The 24,262-nt window shown below is 38.0% G+C and overlaps 1 protein-coding gene across 1 annotated transcript in view; it reads right to left on the bottom strand.

Moving 5' to 3' along the window:
- The window catches only part of DOCK10 (dedicator of cytokinesis 10), a 194,811-nt gene that overhangs the window by 107,360 nt on the left and 63,189 nt on the right, over positions 1–24,262 (bottom strand). The window contains exons 4-11 of the mRNA XM_011995068.1: positions 23,927–24,009; positions 14,039–14,111; positions 13,641–13,763; positions 13,256–13,390; positions 3,557–3,740; positions 2,187–2,272; positions 1,789–1,872; positions 1,519–1,674 (exon numbers count right to left, since the gene is read on the bottom strand). Coding sequence (XP_011850458.1) covers positions 1,519–1,674; positions 1,789–1,872; positions 2,187–2,272; positions 3,557–3,740; positions 13,256–13,390; positions 13,641–13,763; positions 14,039–14,111; positions 23,927–24,009 — 924 coding nt within the window. The remainder of the gene's footprint in view (positions 1–1,518; positions 1,675–1,788; positions 1,873–2,186; positions 2,273–3,556; positions 3,741–13,255; positions 13,391–13,640; positions 13,764–14,038; positions 14,112–23,926; positions 24,010–24,262) is intronic.

Here is a 24,262-nt window from a genome sequence, read left to right as displayed (position 1 = left end):
CTGGGGTAGGAGGCTCAAAGCAAATCATTGAGGTGCTAAAGACACAGGTCAGTCGATATCAAGTAGAGTCTTCTGAAAAGGTTAATTCTTTCTGCTATCCACTCACTGTCACAACTAACAAGGCTAGTTTCACTGGATCATAAATAGATGAAGGCATGACATGTGTGGACCCAGTTTACAGTGAAAATTTAATGTGGTTTCTGCCTTCGAAAGCCAATGTGACTCCTATCAAGGATCTGGAAATCAGTTTTCCTCTTTTAGGTGAAAGATGACAACTGAGGATGATGGATTAGAAAGTGAACAGAATGCATTAAAAAATAATGAAAGGAAATATGCCAAAATATTAACTGTGCCTTATAGTGATTAGGATATTAATATAATCGAGATTGATATAGAAATATGAGTGATTTTAAAAAATAATTCAACATTTAATAACGTTTATGCTCATAAACAGTTCCCTTCCCACACATACATTCACAATCCAGTGGGACTGACCACTAAAGTACTAAGAAGAAGTTCTCAAGAGAACTTACACAAATATCAGTGAAGCTCCTTTGTCATTTCTGCTATTTACATGTCCCATCCTGCCAGTATTTATTTAACATCCATCTAATATTATTTTACTTGATACACTATTTAGATTTGTCCTCAGCAATAATGGCTGGGAAGTCACAGGGTTTGTTAGCTTTGATTTTTCTCTAATAGACATGCAAATAAATATAGAGTAAAATAAAAAAATATAGAATAAAATAAAATAAATATAGAGTAAAAAAAGATGGCTTTTACATGGATAAATATAGAAAGAGTAAAATAAAAACATGCATGTAAAAGCCAGGCGCGGTAGCTCACGCCTGTAATCCCAGCACTTTGGGAAGTTGAGGCAGGCAGGTAGCTTGAGCCTAGGAGTTCTAAACCAGTCTGGCCATTGTGGCAAAACCTCATCTGTATAAGAAACACAAAAAACTTAGGTAGGCGGCCACAGTGGTGCGTGCCTGCAGTCCATTACTCGGAAGCCTTCGGTGGGAGGATCACTTGAACCCTGGAAGTTGAGGCTGCACTGAGCAGAGGCTGCAGTGAGCAACAATGCGCAACTGCACTCCAGCCTGGGCAACAGAGCAAGACCATTTCAAAAGAAAAAAAAGCCATCTTGAGTACTACTAAGAGGAATCACACAATGCCATAGAAAACTCTAAACCACTATGCTGATTTCATAGAAAATCCCCAAACACAGTCCTTTAATGTTTTTTCTTTAAGTTAAAAGGAAAATTTTATGGCAGTATATTGATAAAGTATAGTATATTAATATTTAATTATGCTTTATTCATACAGTGTATTATAAAGTGTTCCACTTTAGAACTTGTAAACTTGTGTAATGTGGGAAAATGCTGTTAATAATGTTCCCTGGTACACTAGATAGTGTGAAACCAGTGCCTGGAATTAGCAGGAATAGAAGAGATTTTGACTAGGGTGATGTAATGCTGGCTGAATGGTATAAGATGTAACAGAGGAGAAACTTACATTCGTTATCGGATCATTTTCATTCTCCGTAACACATCCCTGAAGATTTAAGTTGAGGGTTTTACAGATGATCATGATTCTCTTGGCAGCTTTTTCTTCAAATGGTTTGATCACAGACTCAGGTTCCAAGAGATCTTTTTTTTGAAGTTTCAAGGTCTAAAAAAGTTTTGAATGAGTCACCAAACATCCAACATAAAAAAGAAATTCTAAATTATAATCCCCAACTGTATGGATCAAGTTCATATCTGCTTAGAAAAAATTTTGACTTACATCTATGTCTGGATCTAGAGAGAACAGATTTAGCCTCTCCATGTTTCGAGTTGTTCTTACAGTATCTTCTGTTTCTGTGAGGTACTACAGAGAAAATCGTGTTAGTCCTTGGTATTTAAATATCCAGATACAGCCCGACACCTCCACATGGCCAAGAAGCAGCCCCTTAGTATTATCACCATTTTAGTATTACCCATTAACACTTGGCAAATCTCGTAAAAGTTTCTTTCCTTTTTGAGCTCTATGTGTATGTTAATGAAAACACATAGGTTAATGGAAAGTTCCGAATTAGTTTCTTAGTCTAAATCTTAAAAGAAAGCATTTACGTCTTTTCCATGAAAGCCATAACTAACAAATAGCTCAAATCATTTTTGCAAGCACAATGTCAAATTTATTACCTTTGCAAAGTCTGGGTGTAGGTTGTTCTCTAAAGAATCTGTTTCCTCTGCCGTGCATTCGCAAGTTACAGAATTATCCAGTGAATCTTAAAAAGATATACCAAGTCAGGTTATTAAATATTACTCATGAGTCACACATTCTTCTAGCCTGTGACTTACAAAACTAAGTTAGACTTAAGAGCTAAGAGGGAGGTTGGTGAGCCTAAACTTTCCTTGTGTTCTGACTCCTGAACATTGCTGGGTGATCTGGGCCTGGAAATCAGACCCTCTGAGGATCATTTTGGGATTCTTGCCATGATACCATCTTGTGTCTACAAGAACTTTGGATTTTTACACTACATTTATACTTGGGGTTGTCTTGACCTACTTAATTAATGCATACTAAAGTTTTCTTAAATATGTATGTATTTTTGGTAATTCTCGCTCTTAGGCTGTCAATTTAGAATCCACCTTCTTGCTTCAGCTACTTAAACTCTGTAAGACACTGTAAACATTAATACTATGGTTGTTATTATTAAGTAAATCATAAGTGTAAAACACCTACTATGGCATACAGTAGTTGTGTTAAAACCAACAAAATCAACAATAGTTTTTTTCCACATTATTCTATGGCTCTTTCACTCTAGAGCCTGAGACGTAGACTAGGAGAACTTAAAGATGCTTTGGTTTCTAATGTACCATGTGCTGTGCAAAACGCCCGAAAATAGTTTTGTTTTGGGAGGAGTGACTGACTTTGCTGGTGTTGAACTTGCCTTCTATGCAGCTACAGGCTTGCTTTTCTAACCTTCTTTTCACCTTTTCTTTCCTCTCTCTTGTTCCCTTCTCTTTGCATAAAATGAAGTAGACTCTTATGAAGGAATCAGGATGGGGAGAAAAAAAAATTTAATCTTATAAAAATTCCATTACCATGTATAATTTTTGAAACTTACACATATAAGATGATCACAGTATGATCAAAAAGCACAAATGAAAGATGCTTTTTAACTTACAGGAAGGAATTCATATTTGCCTTTACAGAGCATAAGATTCATTAATTAAATTTAATGAAAGACTGAAAACCACAAAATGCCCCCTAAAAGGTAATGTCCTATTGGACATGAGCACATTTTTGATGCTGTGACAAATGATTCCCAACATCATTTGCTGGAGGACAGCCTCAGAGCATTGCGAGTTGACTCTCAATTGTACTTATGTGTGGTGGCCATTACTGTGCAGTAAAGATTTAGGAGTGATTAGTGATTTCTTGGAACAAACGGCCCCAGGATGGATGAGCTAGAACAGACAGCGACTACAATGCCTAGCGGCTTGAGTGAACCAAAAACACAGGTCACACTGGACAAAGGAAGGAAGACGGCTTCATATGCTCTCACCCAGCCCTAGATCAGTGAGCTCTGTGCTCCTCCTCCCTTGGTGGGGCCCCTCAGGACTGATTTGCAGAATGCGGTTGAGGGTGTGGATCCATTCATCCATATCTGACTCTGTTTCAGCTGCCAGCACAAAATAGGTCAGGTCATTCATTTTCAATTCAAAGGCATATTTTCTTAGTCTGTTATTCTGTGGTATAAAAAGAAAGAAAGAAAAAAAAAGAGAATACCAAAAAATAAGCCTTCGAGAGAGAGACCATTTATGTGGGCTTGAGGTTCCAAAAGTCTTTCCATACAGATAGGTAACATAAAGAAGATTTTCCAAAACAAGACAAAATTTTAGATGGCTCTGATCATTTTGTTTGGTTTCTTTCAAAGCTTTTTGTGCTAAGAAATACCTTATTTAGGGTTTTGTTGATTGGATGTACACGTTAGCTTAAACATTTCATCATGGGCATGTGCTTGAGTATATTCTCAACTCTTTGTAAAAGTTTCTTTGAGTTTCTGCCTGGACTGTCTCACCTTATGTTCTGTGATTCACTCCAGGTGGGCATCTGACCCTATCACATCCCAGAGGCAGCTCTTACCGAGATCACTAACAGGCCCTGTGTTGCCATACTATCTTAAGGACTATTTCTTTCTTCATATCTTCCTTGTCCTTGCAGCATAATTAACACGATGGCCACCTCCTCCTTTCTGAAACTCACCTTTCTTCAGTTGCCATGACCACACTCTATTCTGGTTTTCCTTCCACCTCACTGGCTGCCATTTTTTGATCTCCTCTGCCAGCTCTTCCTTCTTCTCATGACCTCTAGTGAGAATCCCAACTATGCCTCAGACTCCTTTCTCTCCTTTATTTCTCATCTGTTCCAATAGCCTCAAATGACATCCATGTGCAGTGACACCCCAGTTCCTTTCCTGGTTCTGGCTTCACCAACCTCCGGATTCTTCTATAACTTGACATCTCTACTTTGCATTTTGTGACCAACCCACAAAGCCTTGTTCTAGTTCCTGAATGTGTTCCTGTCATGTTCTTGTTGCTGCCACAAGGAAGGCCTGAGACAGGTTGGCCCCCTCCACCACACATGCTCTCACAAGCACAGTGAGCATGATGTATGTCCTCATGTACTTATATGATTTGTATCCACTCTTCAGATCTCAACTGAAACTTTCCTCAATTTTCCAGTCTAGGACAAAAGGACAAAGGTCTGGTCCTCCAGAGCACTTACCATGATTTGAAATTATCTGCTTATTCATTTTTGTTTATTTGTTTTGACAAATACATGTCTCCCTTAAGGCTACCTCTGTGAGGACTGGATCAGTTTTGCTAACCACCAGATCGTGTAATAGTGCGGACACATGAAGGATTCAATAATGGTGGGTTCAAAACCAGTCATATTTTATGAATGGAACAGAATAGGTTCCTATTCCACGTTGACATTCTAGTAGAGAAGAGGTGAATGGATGAATGGTTGAAGGAATGAACAAACAATTGAAAAACAAAGGTTCTCCATTCTGCAGAGAACTAAAATAAGCCAGTGTGATGAGTAGGTACTTTAGATTGGGTGGTCAGGCCTTTCCCTAAAGGAGATCTCTGATTTGAAATCTGTAAAAAGGAGAAATGGGCTATTGAAAGTTCAGGGAGGGACATTTAAAGCAGGGGAAACCCAAGAACAAATTGTTACAATTTTGTATATTTTTATATATACAATTTTATATATTTATATAAATATATATATTTATATATTATATATATGTTATATATATAAAATACAATTTTATATTCCTGGCATGAGATTGGAATGTACATTTAAAGAGCAAACTTTCACCTAACAACACAAACTGGTGTTATTTAAGGGGGTCGTTGTTGGAAAGATTACTGAAGATATTTCATCTTTGATTTACTCCAGGCAATTCCTATGCAGGTGTCCAGCTTTTATCAATAAAGCCTGTAGCTTACTCATAATTGTAACAGAGCAAACCCTAACACTTAGGACAATTCTATTAAGTAGAATACAAATAAGAGAAGAGCCATAAAATGAAATGAATGGTGTGGGATTGTGGCTAAATAACAATGTATGAAATTCTTTCTGAGAACAGGATTGCTATTTCTTGGTGACAAGCAAAATTTCTAATACCCCTCCAGCAATGTTCTCTTTCTTTGGGATACTCTCACAGACTGTCCCCAGATAGCTGTTTCTTTCAACATTCACAACAGATTACTAGTGCAAACACAACAATTACTAAACACTGGTTCTGTTAATTTAAATGTCATAACAACCCTATCAGACCAATCACGTTATTCCATTTCACATGTAGTGAAACTGAGTTTTGGGGAGATTAATTAAAATGTGTTTGGGATTATATTGATAGCAAATGGTAGAGAAGGGGAAATAAGCCCTATATACTCTAACAACTGTGCTCCTAATCCCACCCGCTGAGCTGTCTTATGCATTGCACAGAGCCAGGGACACGGAAGATGCTCAACTGATGCTGGTCTCCTTTCTTGACATTGCCCCAGCACAACAAAGGGGCATCTGTGGCCTGGGAGTTGTGGTTTCTCTCAGTGCTCGAGAACACATAGTGGGGCAACACATAGCCTTGAGAAAAAGTGAAGTTCAGGAACTGAAGGGGAAAGAATTGGCTAAAATGCTAACTATGGTTCTCATGTGGAAATTCACAGCTCAAACATCACTTTCTAGACTTCCAAGGATGAGCCCTTTGCTCCTGTCCATACTTTTGTATTACTGTCAAATATTATTTATTTCTTTGCCTTATAATGACTTAGTCACAGGCCTGGCTCTTTATAGTCCACAAGTCTTAGAAGGGCAGAACCTAAATTTGTATCCTCAGTGCTTAGCGCAGTGATATAATTGACTCCCAAAGAGATACCTGTTGTGTTCATATTTTGTTTTGGACAAAAACACAGCGAGTCTCTGCTCTTGCAGAATAGGAATGACAGGCATTAAGCAATTAGTCAGACAAATGTGATATCAGAAAACAAACATACTTAAATTGTGTATAAATGTTTTGAAAAAGAGGTATTAGGTTCTATGAGAACATAGAATAGAAGTATTTGGACAAGTAAAAGGTCAGAGTTGCATTTTGAAAAAATCATTTTGACTGCAGTGTAAACAGAGTGGAGGGTACTCAGAAAGCCCATGGCCTCAAACTTCAGTGTGCAAAGCAAACATCTAGGCAGCTTCCTTCCAAAGGCAAATTCCTAGATGCCCCACTCTGCCCAGGAGGACTAGGGTAGATGTCCTCCACGTGCCCTCACACACAGCTCTGGGATGTTCTGATGAAGAAGGGCTACAAAACTGCCTGTAACCTTCACTGATAGACAGTCTAAGGGCAAAGACAAGATAGCTGCACAGCAGGTATAAAAAGAAAGACAGGTGTCCTATCACAGCACAATTTCCTTCAAAAAACAATAGGAATAAAAACAGACACTCAGGGCCAGGCGCGGTGGCTCACTCCTGTAATCCCAACACTTTGGGAGGCCAAGGTGGGCAGATCACTTGAGGCCAGGAGTTTAAGACCAGCTGGCCAACATGGTGAAACCCTGTCTCTACTAAAAATACAAAAATTAGCTAGGCATGGTGGTGCACGCCTGTATTCCCAGCTATTTGGGAGGTTGAGGCAGGAAAGTTACTTGAACCCAGGAGGTGGAGGTTGCAGTGAGCCAAAACTGCACCACTGCACTCCCAGCCTGGGTGATAGAGTGGATCTCAGTCTCAAAATAAAAAAAATTTAAAAAAGAGAAAGAAATAGACACTCATAAAAGAACTAGAAATGTCCAGAGTTTGGCACACAACTTTTGCTAGGACATTTTTAAGTATTTGATTATATAAAAATGCAAGCAAATCTCAGTGTTATCTTGAAAACAAACAAATGAAAGAATTTGCTTGATGAATTTGATGCTGCAAATAATGTTAACGGGGAGATAAAAAGCAACCTAAAATGCTTATATTGGGTCCAAATTAAAGGTAAATCGAGCTGCAACCTGCTTTCAAATGAAGATGCTGAATACTAACAAAATTTTGAAATGAAACATTATAAAATGTAAACAAACATTGATTTGATTGTCTAAACTGCATTCAGTACTTCAAATGAATTAAATATGATTGCTGGTTTCAACAATGTAATCACAAATATTCTTAAAAATTTGAGCAAAGGATTACAATCTTGTTTCTCAAAAAGGGACATTTATAATTAAAATAAATATTCGATTTGAAACTTCTCAAGAACTAAATTACCTTCTTCTATTTCAAGAGAAATAGAACTATTTGCAGCCCAGAGAAGCTTATGTTGGGAAAGATTAAGGTGTCTGAGTGGTTTTCGATCTCGCTGTCTGTAATCTCAAAGATAATGTCATATAGAACAGCAAAAAGGACAAAAGTTGAAAATCAATGGGACATGTCAATAGGACATTTTAATAACTTCGAAGTACAATTGTTAAGTCATTAAAAGGGTAATCAAGAAGTAATCATATTCTTCTTTTTACTCCCCCCAAATTTTCCTCTATTTCTCGTGTATCAGTGTCCTTTGCAGCCAGTACAACTACTTCGTTCAGTCAACCGTACCATAGTTTATCTACATGACTTCATAAATAGTAGGAACCTGTGAATAAGTCTTATTGTCATGATATGTTTAACGAGTTGTGGCAAACTGTTCTGCTTCCACAATGTTCATCTGAAGAAGTTCCAGACTGTAGATACTCCAAGAAAATCACTGAAGCCAATGGAGGACTGAATATCAAAGAGGGAAGCTACCCAAACCAAATATTTAATTACACCTATTATGTGGCTACCATCTGGCATAGAATTTTGCGGGAACAAAATAAGAGTCTCAAGGGAATCATACAACAAATCCAGGTTTCTTGTATCGATGGCTCCCTTCCATGAAACCCTCTCCACTCTGTAGGTTTATTTGTTCATTCATTCAGTGAAAATTAAATGGGTACCTCCTATGTTTCAGTCACACAGAACTGAAAAAATTCAAGTAAAGTGCTTTCCCTCATTGAACTTACCTTCTGGTGTAATGAAATGTTAGTAAGCAAATAAGCAGAAAGATAACATATGTAATACACACACACACATACACACACACATATATATATATAAATAAAATAGATGTGTAATATAATATGGCATCATGCAGTGATGAATGTTATTTCATTCCTGCATATGTTGTCAGGACTTACTGCTTGAAGTGTGTCACTTGTTTTATTTGCATGTACCATATTTGTTTTGTTTTTTTTTCCCTGTGCATCCTTCCCACATCCTGGAAGCTTTTTGAAGACCTGAGCCACATGTATTTTTAGTGTTTGCTCTTTTCACAATGGTTTGCACATTGCAAGTTGTCCAATATATATATAGTATTTGCTGAAATGAATCCCATATCTAAAATTCACTGCTTAAAGCTCCACATGAACATATCTTTGTAGTGTTTCTTCTGGCCACATAGCTTATGCAGGTAGAATAAATGTACGTATGTGGGTATGCCTACTTTACATATGATAATACATCATTTCTTTGGGCATCTCTCTGTAATTTTGGACATTCCTCTGCCTCAAGTTAAACTTTGCAATTCATTAGCTCTGTGACTTGTGAAAGACACTCTATCTCTCTGAATTTTATTTTAATAAATGGAACAATCATAATTCATGTTCCATCAAGTGCTGTCAAATAATATATTAAATGAAGAAAACCACAAGTATAATTTTGGCTCTTATTATTCTCAGAAGTGAGATTTTCAGAGCTTGAGTTGCTAATGTGAGGCTTACAGGTCATATTTGGCTTCTAGATTTGTTTTCCTTGTAATGTTCTTTCCCCTGCTCCCAATTTGACTTGCTTTCTGTAGGCAGGCATTCTCCACGTCTACACAGTCCAAGCTGCATCTATTTCTCACATCTGGCCTCTCTTCACACGAGGGGGCTGCTTGACCTACGGGAGGTATCTGCGTTTCTAGCCTTTGGTTAGTCACATGAAGCCATTGTCTTGGAACCCATATCCACATGGTGGTAGACTCAGCACCTAGAAGGAAATGAACTTTGTCCACCACACTGTCCACACCCATGTAAGCCTGTCTAAAGTGACATCAGCTATTATCATTACTGAGATAGGGACCTAAAACAGATGGGATTCTTGGGCTGTTCATTCTCTTCTACAGTGGCAGAACCTGGAATGAATGGATGGATAGATGAACGAATGTGAGAATGAATGAATGAATACATGAACTGAAGGAACAAGATAGGATAACACAGGCCTAAATATCCCTTAGTCCCAGGAAAAAAAGAAAAAACTTGAAGCAGCAAAAACCAAGTTCTCTTCCAGACTGGGAGCATAGGCCCATAAAAAATATCTAATACTGTTTGATGATGTTATGAAAAAGTAGAAAACCACGATTAGGTTTTGTTGTTTTGTGTGGTTTTTTTTTGGCCAAGATTCAGAAATTGTCAGTCATAAACATTACCTAAAGTCTCTGAGAAAGCTGGGAAGGAGTTTCTCTCTACTTAAACCACCCTTGTAATATATGTCTAAGAATCCCAAATTATTCTAGGGAAAATGATGATATGGATTGAGTCTGAATGAATCAAACTGAAATGGCAATTCACTAAAGATTGTTATGAACTTGAACTCCCTAAGAATGCCGGATGTTAAGTAGTACTTTCTGAGGCAGAGACTTTGTTCCTCTTTTTTGTTTGATTCAACAGAACCTGGCAATGATTCTACATAAAATTGGTCTGATTCATCCTAGTTATTCATTTGCTCTGTGCTTTTGTGTGTACATGATTCATCTTCAGGCACATTTCATGCCTGAAAGCTTACTAGAGCAATGGTTAAACTGGCATTATTTCACTCAAATTCTTCTCTCCAGATGTAAAAACTTATACATCTGGAAGAACTATAAGCAAATATGTAAGAACTGGGACCCACACGCAAAGTGACAAGTGACCCAGGGTCTGTCTCCCCAAAGTGATCCCAAGAAACCAGTCCCTGCCTCTACAAAGGATATAGAGAATACTGGATAAAGCTTCTTGATGAACAGGAATATAAATGCAGGGATAGAAGTGAACTCTTTAAAAGATATATGTGCCAGATCCACCTTGGGGAATACTACAGACAGGCCCAGCTTTTTCTGTATAGACTTACAGCCTGAGCTGAAAGAGTTCATCATTGTTTTATGTTCCCAGAGCATTCCATGGGCTCTGCCATTCATACCTCCATCATCGCTCCATTCATACCTCCATCATCGCTCTTGAGATACTGTGTGACAGTGAGCAAGTAGCAATGCCCTTCTCTGATTCTGACTTCAATAAAGAATTGACTTCCCCACACCTAGATGTAGTTTCTAGCATGTCATAGGCACTAAGTGGATTTGTTGAATGCATCAGTAGATTAATGACTAAAGACATGATAAATTAACACACTTTGGAAAAAATATCCGGAAGGTAAATCAAGGTTTTCTAGGAAGGCTTTCCCATAATGGAATGTCTATATCCTAGGTTGTGACCTTTGAAATTAATGGAAGAAGTAGGGCAGAAGGGCTAAATACACTATCTCCCAGTTCTTTTCTCATGTTAGTACATTGTTCTAGTTTTACAAATGAGGAATCTGAGATCAAATTGGTCAAGTAACTTTTTCAAAGTCTTCAGATAGTAAATGGTCAAACTAGGATTTGAATGCTGACCTGCGTGAACCCCAAGCTTGTGTTTTCCCTTCAAGACTCCTTTTTTTCCATGACAATGTTTAAGCAGAGACTGAAACACAATCTAAGTAAGAGATGATGGAGAAGCAGTTCCTCCATAGGAAGGGCAGATTAGAGCAGTAAGTTCTATGATTATTTGAAGAAGAAAAATATTGCGTATTAACCTGTGTTTCTGCAAACTTAATATATAACAAAAGACTACAATGATGTGTCTTAAAAAATGATGACTCATTTGCTGGAGAAAGCTTTCAAGTACAAATGGAAAGGATAATATTTAAAATTTTCAGCTCAATGTCTATAAAACGCAGTTATTGATCTTTATTGCTAACATTTTACTTCATGTTTCTAAGGCCAAAAAGTGTCCTTTGTGATCAACGATAGAAAACAATTTCCACCTTCCATTAAGGTCATTATTGCCCTTTCCCTATGGAAAGCTGGCATCTGTGTTAAAATGCAATCATCTTTCACTTGTGGCAGAGTGCTCAGAAACAATTAATTCTTTCCTTTTAAAGTTCAGCTTTATTGCTTCCTGGAAGAATTCCAGATTTTAACAGATAAACCATCCAGAAATAGGCCAGGACTAAATCATTTAGACTGGAGAGAACTCTACTTGCATCCGCATATCCAAGGGCCTCCAGGAGTGGTCTGTGATGTCATCTCAGCTTGTAACAAGCTAGGTGAATGCTGACGTTTGAGGGTAACAAAAAGTACTTCTCTACTGGCCTGTGACCAGAAACAGAGTCCTGGACCTCAGTGAGCCAGTGTCATTGTGAAATTTGAGGGAAGATTGCTAAAACACTTTGGATTGCTCCATGACTACATAAAAGGGAATAAGGTTAGTTATTTCATCAGAGTAGGAAGCAGCGTTTTGAAACTAAAATGTCCAAATGGGGTCTATGGAATTACTCTGCTTCCCTTTGCCACAGTGGCCCATGTTGAATTTCATACTAAGGACAAATAATTGGAAGACCGAGAGTTGACAGAACATTATTTGTTAAAAGCACTATGTCTGTTTTTGAAATTAGACTCTTTGGAATCAATGGAATCCTTGTCTTTGAAGAAAACCACCTCTTAGGAGAAAGATGCTGCATATGTACACTGTCAACTTACTCTATCATTATTACCTAATTATAAAATAACATATTTGAAGTGCCTATGTTAATACTATGTCATTTACATATTACTTTACTGAATTTCATTATCTCAGGGGTTCTCTACATGGCAGCAAACATGGGTGCTAATTTTCTGCTTCTCTTTGAATATCTGAGACTCGCCCCTGCCACAGGGCCTTTACACTTGCTGCCTCTGCCCATTCTTTTTTTGTTGTTTGTTTGTTTTTTGAGACAGAGTCTTGCTCTGTCACCCAGTCTGGAGTGCAGTTGCACGATCTCAGCTCACTGCAACCTCTGCCTCCTGGGTTCAAGTGATTCTCCTGCCTTAGCCTCCCCAGTAGCTGGGATTACAGGCCTGTGCCACCATATCTGGCTAATTTTTGTATTTTTAGTAGAGATGGGGTTTCACCATGTTGGCCCAGCTGATCTCGAACTCCTGACCTCGTGATCCGCCCACCTTGGCCTCCCAAAGTGTTGGGATTACAGGCGTGAGCCACCACGCCTGGCCCTCTGCTCATTCTTTAGTTTGCAGATCAAATTACCTGTCTTCAAAAATACTCTTCTCCCTTATTGAGTATTAATATTCCTTTTCATCCTCACCACTCTTCTGTCTCCCTTATGTTTCTCTGTTTATTTTCTTTATTGAAAAGTTTAACAGCTGATTCCATTCTGCTTATTCATGTCTTTGCTTATTTCCTGTTTTCCTTTCTCTCTGGAAAGTAAGATTTGTGAAAGCAGAGATCCAGGCTGCCTTGTTTTTCACAGAATTCTTAGAGTCCACAGCAGCTCTTGGCTCATATCAGATACTCCATGAATATTTGTTAAATATACTTTTCAAATAAAAGAAGTATCCCAAGGAGGAAAAGGGATTTCTACTCACCTGCACCACTCCTGTACAGGAATCCAAAAAGATGCATCCTTTGGGTTCTTTGGATATTTTCTCATCTTTGTAAAAATTCATAATGTAGGAATTATCTGGCAACTGAGTCAGCTGGAAGTAGCGCTTTTTGAATGACTAAAATATATAAGGAGATATTCAAATTGTAATGTGCTCTTACTCATAGAAATTAGAATTATTCTAATTCCTTCAGGAGTGCTATATTTCTAGGACATTTTTTCTAGAGAAGAGCATCCCTACTTCCTCATAAATAAAATATTACATGAAACATAAACTCAATGAAAATGGCTCTTTTCTGTGCTGTGACCTGAGGAGGGAGTGTTAAGAAAGGTGACAGAGACAAAGATGAGTCTTGATGTCTCCTTACCCGAACAGTAACGGTGTTGTTCACGGTGCTGTTAAAATTCCCCTTGTAGAGCCAGCCGGACTTGAAAACGCCAGTTCCTCCTGCTCCTCCACCCCCCTTGGAAGACGAGTGGGAAGTGGTATCCTGTTGGAAAGGCATATTAGCATGACAGCCATCTTTTGTGGACCCTAGATCGTAGGTAGACACTGCATTTAAAAAAGAGACTTCTTTTCCTCTCTTTGACTTATCTTAAATAAGCATGTTCAATTTCAGAACAAACGTGATTCATTTTGACTAAAAGCCCTACCACCAACAGCTACTACAACTTACAACAAACCAGTCAGAACTCAAAACTTTTAGTGCAAGACAAACTAATTATCCTCATGTTTTAAACATCTCACTTTCAACTCTTTACTTACTTCATCCTTATCAGCATCTTCATGGTCAATCTCAAAGGAATGTGAAGGAAGCTTCTCTGGTTTGTATTCTGCTCTGATATTAAAAAAAAAAAAAAAAAGCTTCTGATTTATCATTGGAGACGGTTTTCATTTTAAATTGCTCCCCAGGTAACAATAACAACTATGGTGCTGGTATTCTTACAGATTTTTGTAAAATAATGTAATCTTTTGAGTGTCTCATTTCCTTTGGAAGTATTAACTTTCCTCTACCATGATATCTTATCTCCTGTATATAAATCTCTATTTTAAAGCATGGAGTTACTAACTAACTAACTAAATATATATATATATATATATATTTGAGACAGTCTCACTGTCGCCCAGGCTGAAGTGCAGTGGTGTGATCTCAGCTCACTGCAACCTTCACCTCCTGGGTTGAAGCGATTCCCACGCTGCAGCACCCCCCCCACCCCTGCCCAGTAGTACCTGGGATTACAGGCATATACCACCATTTTTGTATTTTTTTGTGGAGATGGGGTTTTGTCATGTTGATCAGGCTGGTCTTGAACTCCTGGCCTCAAACTATCCTCCCGCCTCGGCCTCCCAAAGTGCTGGGATTATAGGCATGAGCCACTGGCGTTTGGCCTTCTAATTACATAAACTTACACATACCTTTTTGAGTTAGATGTAGGCAAGCAGGACAATTTGAAAGGTTGGGGAGTTTCTATTTTCCTTCCCCCACATTTGTAGGTGGAATATTAAGTGGTGATATTTTCATTGTGATTTCTGTGTCATCTGTATGTGACATACTCAAGGGTACACAATGGTCATTGGAAGAGTCCAGCTCTGAAGAACCATGATCCTGAGAACCAGTCTGTACTATGGCCACTAGGCTGTGCTGCTCCCTAACCATGGCCTCCTCAAAAATGTGCACCAAAGGGACTGGTAGCAATTACACTCTGTGCACTTTCATGGTATCCTAGAAATGCCTATTTAAGTTGCAACATCTCTGACCAGAGAAGCAACAGTGTGCATCTGGTTTTATAAATGGTAAAATAAACCATAAATAAGTTTTCTTTGGCTTGATTCTATCTCATAACTAATGGTTGAATGGAAACCAGACAATACCACCAAAAGTACGGGCATTTCTTGATGTCTAGCTGTGTGGCCCCCTTTACTATATAAAATCCCATATAAAAATTTCATGGGATGTTTTTCTTTTGTAAAGTAAATTTTATTGTGTATGCCTGAGGTTTACAACATGGTGGTATGGGAAGGATACATATAGACAGTAAAATGGTATTGTAGTGAAGCAAATTAACATAACTATCATCTCAATAGTTACTTTTTTGTAACAAGAGCAGTAAAATCTACTGATTTAACTAAAATCACTAATGCAATATGATTTCACTAACTTTAGTCCTCTTGTTGTACATTAGCTCTCTAGACTTCATCCTGCACATGTGCTACTTTGCATCAGTTCATCAACTCCTCCCTGTTTCCTCTCACCCCTGGTAACTGTTGGTGAGAATGCAGATTGCTACAGGCGTTATGGAAAACAGTATGGATATTTCTAAGTAAATTAAAAATGGAACTAGCATATGACCCAGCAATTCCTCTTCTGGGTATATATTTGAAGGAGATAAAGTCGCCAGCTTATAAAGATGTCTGCACTCCCGTCATCATTGCAGCATTATTCATACTAGCCAATATATAGAGACATTCTAAGTGTTTAAAACAGGAATGGATAAAGATAATGTTTAATATATTAATATATGCCTCTGTGTGTGTGTGTGTGTGTGTGTGTAGCATTCTCTTTATTCCTCTGTCAATGGACACTTAGGATGTTTCCATATGTGTGTGTGTGTATACATGTGTGAATATATATGTGTGTGCATGTATGTATGAATATGAGTATCCGTATATATGTGTGTGAATATAGGTGCATGTATGTATATATGTGTGTGAATACGTGTGTGTGTGTAGCATTCTTTTTATTCATTCCCCTGTCAATGGACACTTAGGATGTTTCCATGTATATGTGTGTGTATGTGTATATGTATGTGAATAAATATGTGTTTGTATGTATATGTATGTGAATATATGTGTGTATGTATTTATGTGAATAAAATATATGCATGTGCATGTATATATGTGTGAATATATATGTATGTATATGTGGTATGAACGTGTATGTATGTGTGTGAATATATGTTTGTGTGTGTGAATATATATGTGTGTGTAGGTATGTGTGTGAATGTTTTTTTTGTGTGTGTATATATATGTGTGTATATGTGTGTGAATATATGTGTTTATGTGTGTGTGTGACTACCTATGTGTGTATGTATATAATAATGTGTGTGTGTATAAAATGAAATATTATTCAGCCTTAAAAAGTAGGGATTCTGCCATTTGCCATGATATGGATGGACCTGGAGGACATTATGCTAAATGAAATAAGCCAGAAGTGGAAAAAAAAACCCTGTAGGGTCTCATTTATATGTGGAATCTTAAAAAAATCAAATATACAGAGATAATAAAATGGTATTTGTTTTAAGATTATTTATATTGTGTGAAAGCAACCTCTGAATCTGAGTATTGAGAAAGAAAAGATCAGAGGCGCATTTAGTATTTACATCACAAATTATTCCCTATGTTGATGGCACTCCAGATAGGAAGGTGAATGATCAGGGCTCTTTAGGCTTAAGTATGCATCAAATTACTATGCTGTGCGCTCACATAGGTGTTAAGTAAGGGCTTCCAAATACTCTTACCCTCCCTTCATTTTCAGCAGGGAAAGTTAGAGCACAAAAGGAACATTGGCTTCACTGTTAAACTATGAAAAGCCTGAGATCAGAACCATGTTCTCCATTCCTGATAAGAAGCGTTTTTTATTGTGGTAAAATAGACATAACATGGAGATTTATCATTGTAACCACTTTTAAGACATGGTATTAGAAGCCTGCATTTAGGAAAGGTGAATCTTTAATAAGCACATTAAGTAAGATTGCTGCTATTTCTCTCTTCCAAAGGAGGTTATCTTTCCTTCTTGCAGAGCCTTAGAGATAGTCAAGCCTATCAGTGATGCCTGCACTGATGTTAACTTGTTCTGCCTCTTTTGGTCAGGGTCCACGTTATGGGAGGGCAGAGGAAGCAGCAGAAGACATAGAGTTCTTTTAGGATCACTGGGAAATTCTTGATACCGCACCAAAAATATTCCTTTTTCTCCTTACTACCATCTAACATGCTCCGAACAAGAAGCAGTCTCTCTCACCATTTAATTTGACTGGCAAAAATAAAGCCTGTAAATACAACCCTTCCCTCTCTCCCCCTCCTGTGAGAGGTGACATGTTGCCTGAGATTCAGAGGAAGGTTCCAGTGGTTGATTTCAGAGCAATTGCTCGAGGTACCTTGTCTGCAGAGAATAGAAGAAGAGTGTTCCACGATTCTTAAAATGATGGCACAGCAGTAAAGAAAGAACAGAGGAAACATCCCAAGTGAATGAAAAAGAGTGAATCGGGAAAACTAAGGAAGAGGCAACAAAGACAGACTTGAATGTGGAATGTCAATATTTGGCCCCGTGCTAGTCATTTCCCATCAGTTTCATTTGACCTTGATGCAATGGTATTTGTTTCTGAACCTCCTATTCTGTCCTCTTTGGCCAGCATGGCTTATCCTTCCTTCCAAAAGAATAATTTTGTAGGCATTTGTTCTCAATAACTGTGGATCACAATACAGGCCAGGCGTCTCACTAATGCCAATTTCTGCAAGATACTTATAAACAAGGAGGAGACAAAGCCTTTCAAACTAGTAACGATGTAAAAACAAAAAAGTGAAGAAACAAAGTAAGGTTCTCATGAATTTCAACTTAAAAGGCTAAATGCTTGCAAAAGTTTTTTTCTCACAAATCTCCCAGTTGAGAACTGGAAATAATGACTGAGATAGCCTATACATTTCACAAAAGTTTCACAAAAGCCCATAGGTTTAGTGACTTATGACCAACTCAGCTCAGAATGCTGCAGAAGTGTCTGTCACTGGAGGATGGCTAAACAAACTACAGTAGATCCACACACAGGAACGTTACTTAGAAAAGAAAAGAAGCTACTGACACGTGCAACAACGTGGACATCACTCAGAAGCATTGTGCTAAGGAAAAAAAGCTAGAAACAAGAACACACATGGTATGATTCCACAGTTATGAAAATCAGAGCACTGATTGTCTCTTGGGGGAGAGAAAAGGAGAGGTAAGGGTTAACCAGGGAAGGGTGGCAGTTAACTCTTTGGGGTGATAACATTGTTCTGTTATCTCAACAGAGGTTTGAGTCGCACAGGTGTACTGTGGTCAAAAGTTATCAAATGGTTCACGTACAATTTGCACATTTTCTTGTATGTACATTTTATATCAAAAGAGAAAAAATGAACTACAGATGTCTATAGCTGTATTTAAAGGTGTGCATTTTGAAGAGTTTAAAGAGGCAGTGTGTTAATGTTTTAAATTCCACTTTAAAATGACCAAAAATAAAACAAATTGATAGATCTCTAGAAGGATGGATGGATGGATGGATGGATGGATGGATGGATGGATGGATGGATGGATGGATGGATAGCAGGTTGTATAAAACAAAATATAGCAAAACATAAAAGACACATTCTAGATGGTGGGAATAGTGGGATTAATTGTACACCAATCTTTTAACTTTCTCCTAGGTTTAAAATTTGCAAAAAACTTTAAAAATGATGTGTGAAAATTTTGAAGGTGTTGAAATTATACATAGAGTGACCAAAAATGATGCCTTCTGAACTGATTCTTTTTTACAGTAAAGATAATAAAAATTGTACAACAGATACATATAAGCTATTCTCAAAGTAAATGTTGAGTAAAAATTTCTCAATGATTTTTCCCTGGTATTTTTGAAGAATAGATGATTTAGAAAAGAGAGAAGAGAGCTTCAGACAAATGATTGGAAATGCTTTTAGGAATTTCCTAAAGTTCATATTTAACACTATATTACAACTTATGACATTCCCATACTTTCTTTAATAAAATAAAACTTTATTTAAACATCCACTTTAAGTATTAATGATTCAAAAATAACTCAGAAAATATGAGACAGAGAATACCAATGAAGTCAATAGCAAAACTCAGAAGATATGAAACAGAAAATACCAATGAAGTCAATAGCAAAACTCAGCCAACCCCAGTAGTCCCTAGCCATATCCATGCTGATCTGAATCTTCATTTTAAAAATCTGTGCAGACCACAGAGTGTCAATTTAAGTCAGATCTGGGGCTAGGGTTATAGTGCATGTAAGCATGTTACTTCATTGGTGGCTTTTCTTAATTCTGAGTTTGCTTGATCAAATTCAGTGTGCATTATTGAGAGCCGTCTTAATTCTTGGGGGCCATTCTCCTTTGCCATTCAACATTCCAGTTTCCAGATATTACCTGGCATCCAGAAGAGCTGCAATAATGTCAACCGCATATCAGAAAGTAAGTTCCTGAACCGAGGAAGTTTGCATTCTAGGGGACTAGAGAGTCAATCATGAATTAAGCATAAATAAGATAATTTCTCTGAGTGAAAATGGTTGTTAAGAAAATCAAGGCTGTGTGCAGCAGCTCACGGCTGTAATCCCAGCACTTTGGGAGGCTGAAGCTGGTGGGTCACATGAGGTCAGGAGTTAAAGACTGGCCTGGCCAACATAGTGAAACCCTGTCTCCACTAAAAACACAAAAAAATTAGCCAGGCATGGTGGTGCACACCTGTAATCCCAGCTACTTGGGAGGCTGAGGCAGGAGGATCCTTTGAATCTGGGAGGTGGAGGTTGCAGTGAGCTGAGATTGTGCCACCACTGCATTCCAGCCTGGGGACAAAGTGAGACCCTGTCTCAAGAAAGAAAAGAAAAAAATCAAAGAGGAGAAAGAGGAGAAGAGCAAAGAGTGATCCTTGTGGAAATGGCAAAGGCCAAGTGTAGAAAGACTCTTCAAGGATGGCCTCTCTTGGGAGGTAACATTTAAACTGAGGAGGAGAAGCAGCTGATTGTGTGATGACCTAGGAGAAAATCCCCTGGCAGAGGGAGCTGCAAGAGTACAGGTTCTGAGGAGGGGCTGAGCATGGAGCATCCAGAAGGAAGGCTGTAGGGGCTGGAAACAGTGCAGGAGGGAGGGCTGCGGGAGGGAGGCCTGTCCAATGCCCCTGGGCAGGGAAGGCAGACAGTGCTTGGATCATTGCTGAGGCTTGAGGGCTACTGAAGATTCTTATTTCCCAATCTAGTTTTTAAAAATCCACAAGGCACAGCCTCCTGCCTTTCAAGAGCCATCTTCACGCTCAGTCAGATGTCTGTGGGGCTACTATGCAATGACTTTTCTCTTTCAAAGGTCATGAAAAGATTAGCACCTGTGGCTATTGATTTTAAAATTCTTCCCCCAGGACCACTGTGTGATCTCTAAGAGCCTCAGGGACCCCAAGATAAAGGGCTCATCCCAGACCTTACCCTTTGGTGTTTGCATCCAACATTGGTAGTAACTATAGGCAGCCTCATTTCCCCTTTCTCCACCCAAATGACCTGGATTGCCCAGTGTGGGGATGCCTGAGTGCCCCATCAGTTAAAATTCCCTCTCAGTTTGGGGTATTTTCCCTCTCAGTTTCCTAGTTTCTGCTATAAAATGGGGATAACAGTTCCTATTCCATAGGGTTATGAGTGTTAAATGAGATAATGCATGTATGACACCCAGCACATTCTGGCTCACTGTAGACACTCAAGAAAATGCTCTTTTATTAAAAAAAAAAAAAAAAAATCTGTTCTATTTCAGCCCAGCTAAGCTGGTCACACTTTATTTGATCTTTAGTCACAATTCATACTCTTACGAATTTTTCTTCCTTACATCTTCTTTCTATCAAATCGACCATGGTAAAAATTTGTAATATGTCACACATCTCTGTATTTTACCCAGTGGATTAACGAAATCAGTGGCATCATATATTTTTATGCTGCTTTTTTCTTCTGGGATCTCCAAGTTCAGTGCTGATTTCTATTGCTAGTGTGTAAAGGCTTACATTTTCCATTCTAGCCTGAAATCATCTATCTCTTCAGTATCTTCCTATGGACCCTCGCTTAAAAATTAAAAAAGTGAAAATCTTAAGGGTCAATAATACACATTTAAATTTAAAGAATAAATTTCACCGATTTTTTTGCCTTTCTATAATTGCAGATTTTCATTTTGCAGTCTCAGCAACTCATAAAAAGAAATAAGCAATTTAAATTGGTAGCAGACATAGGAGAATTCTTCTAATCCAGGAGGTATGAAAATGATTTACTTCTATTAGCCTCAGAAGACCCAAGTAAATTGTCTGTTTCCATTACTGACCTAAATACAGGTAGTCTTTAGAGGGGAATGCTTAGCTTTGTAAAATCATTTTAAAGAATAATTCTGCTGTTCAGTGCTCATCTTCATTGTTCTGGGGTATATCTGAAAGGGTTATATTTGAGAACTTCTGATTTTCAGTTTGAATACGTAAAGTTTCTTACTTTGTGGCAGTCTGATTCTTCCCTTTCTTGGTATCAACTTCCACTTTCTTTAGTTAAAGTAAGGGAAATTCTCAACACTATTTCAGTTAATTTTTTAAATTTCTTCTCATGAGATTAATCTTGCAAACTATGAGAATCGCAATTTAGCAATAATGTCCAGGACTGGTTCTTTCTCGAGATACTTTATTGTTTTAACAGAGGAAGAATACTGTGAATGTGAAATCTCTAATTTGCTTTCTTTATAGCATCATGAATATAAGGAAAGATGAATAGTGTTTGGGGATACAGACACTGAAGACTGTAATGGACCTAAAGACGGTGGGGAACACATTTAGTTAACAGGACGGCTAAACACTGCTGTCTCCATCCTCTCAACTTGAGATGCAGTCTCCCAACTTCTTAGACACAGCTTCCGAGTTGTAACCACTTCTCAGAACTATTTTCAGAAAGAGGAAGTCCTGATGTTAAAGGATGCTTTGCTTTTCAGTTGTGCCTACAAAAAGTGTGTCATGAACACCCGGACATTCTGAATGTAACAATTACTCATGAAAGCTTAGGGTGTGGTGAACCTTCCCAACATGAAGTTGCGAGAGCTTGTCTATCAGCAGCGACTCAAGTCTAAAAGAATGCTCAAAGATCTGGTAAACGTTACTGTTCAGTGTTTTGAAAAAAGATTTGCAGTGTAGAAGGGACATAATTTTTTTCTCTTCACGGTAATGAAACCCCAAAAGAAATGGCCTCCTCCTGTCTTTTTCTTCAATTGCCACCCCTGCAGTCCCATTCTCCACAGAGTAGCCCAATAGTTCTTTCAAAGAGGTAAATCAGATCATGCCACACCGCTGGTTGAAATTTCCCAAGGCTTTTGTTGGAATGAAAGTAAAATCCAAGCTCCTTTCCAGGGCACACAGGGTCCCTTGCCTAAGGTCCTTGGTTTCATCTTACTATGCCCCTTCCATCCTTAAGCTCTGGCCTTCCTGACTCATTCTGCTCAAGTGACCATACTGGTTCCCACCACTTCAGGGTCTTTGCCTTGCTGCTTCTCCAGAATCCTTTCCCAAGATGCCCGTGTTGGCAGCTACTGTTGATTCATATCCAAGATCAAATGCCACCTTCTTAAATCTAGTTCATAATCCCTCTTTCAAATTCCACATTCAGAAATTGAGAGCAGCACTTCTAAATATACAAGTCTTGAAAGCGTGCTTCTGGGTCCACAGGAAATCTAGCAAAGTGGTTCCCAATTCTGTACCATGCATCTATTAAAAATTAGATCCAATGTGTATCATCTCAGTGCTTCACTTGAGGAAAGTGTTAATAAAAGCTTAACTTCTGATTGTTCCAAGTGTTTTTCTGAATTATTTACATAATCTTAGCTTGATGAACCAGTGAGTTGGGTAGTACCAGTTCAAGGAAGTTCTTTAAATTTGAGCAAATCCAATCCTATCCAGGAATATTATATTTTAAAATTTGCCATTTACTCAGTTCATTTGTCCAATAAATGATTATAGTACTGCACACCTACTATGTGCCAGGCATTCTTCTTACAGGCCTGCAGGGTATTCTGCAGGGAAAAGTCCCTGCCCTTTGGGGATTTTTACTTTAGAAGGGGAAACAGATATTGAATTAATTTCTATTTTTGTTCAGGTAGTCAGGTGAGCTTTTCTGCGGAGGTGACATTTGAGCAGAAGCAGAACAAAATTACTTTCCCCAAAGGCTTATGTTCCTGAGACTCAGGAACAAAATTAGGGGTTTATTTTCCTTTTGGTTGTGTGTGTGCGTGCATGTGTGTGTGTGTGTGTGTATATATATTATAGATGCAATGTATATTTTATATATAAAATATATGTTATATATTTTACATATATATTACATATATACATATATAAATAAAAAATATAAAATATAAAAAACATAAAATATAAAAAACATATAAAAATATATATGTAATATATATTTTATATATATATATTTTGTGGAAGTTGTTTATTTTCATGACTTCTGATATCCCAGCACGAAAATGCATGAAACAAGTAAGAAATATGAATGTTATATTGTCAGAAAAACTATTTGGCCATATGGTACTTTTCTAATCCTCTTGTGCCTGCTATCGAAAAAACAGCTCACAAAATAATAACGCAATGATAAAAGTCAAAACTACATTTAAAAATTAAATCAGAGTATATTTATATCTCGATCCAAACTCTGTGAAGATGCAAGCTACACATGTTGAACAAAATGTCCTATCTTGACTCTTACGTGTACATTTTGGAAAATGTGCCTTGACAGAAGATTAATGTACGTGTATTCACAAACAATAGCAGGACTAGAACAGAGGACGTCATCTATATTTGGAAAAGATCAATAAGTGCTCATCACAGGTTCTTACCGGGGTAGCTGTCGAATGTCTCCAGAATATTGTTCATATTTGTAGTTTACCACATGCCACTGGGAACTATAAAATTTACAAGCCTGAAAGAAAGAAAAATGACAATTATTAATATAAAATTATCATTAAAAGGCTGGGCATGGTGGCGCACGCCTGTAATCCCAGCACTTTGAGAGGCCGAGGTGGGTGGATCACCTGAGGTCAGGAGTTCGAGGCCAAACTGACCAACATGGCAAAACCCTGAAACCCCGTCTCTACTAAAAATACAAAAATTAGCCGGGCATGGTGGCAGGTGCCTGTAATCCCAGCTACTCGGGAGGCTGAGACATGAGAATA

Source organism: Mandrillus leucophaeus, unplaced genomic scaffold (assembly GCF_000951045.1).
Source record: "Mandrillus leucophaeus isolate KB7577 unplaced genomic scaffold, Mleu.le_1.0 Scaffold469, whole genome shotgun sequence".
NCBI classification, from domain to species: domain Eukaryota; kingdom Metazoa; phylum Chordata; class Mammalia; order Primates; family Cercopithecidae; genus Mandrillus; species Mandrillus leucophaeus.
Note: the sequence above shows the minus strand (reverse complement) of the source record. Positions and strands in the feature narration are given on the sequence as shown.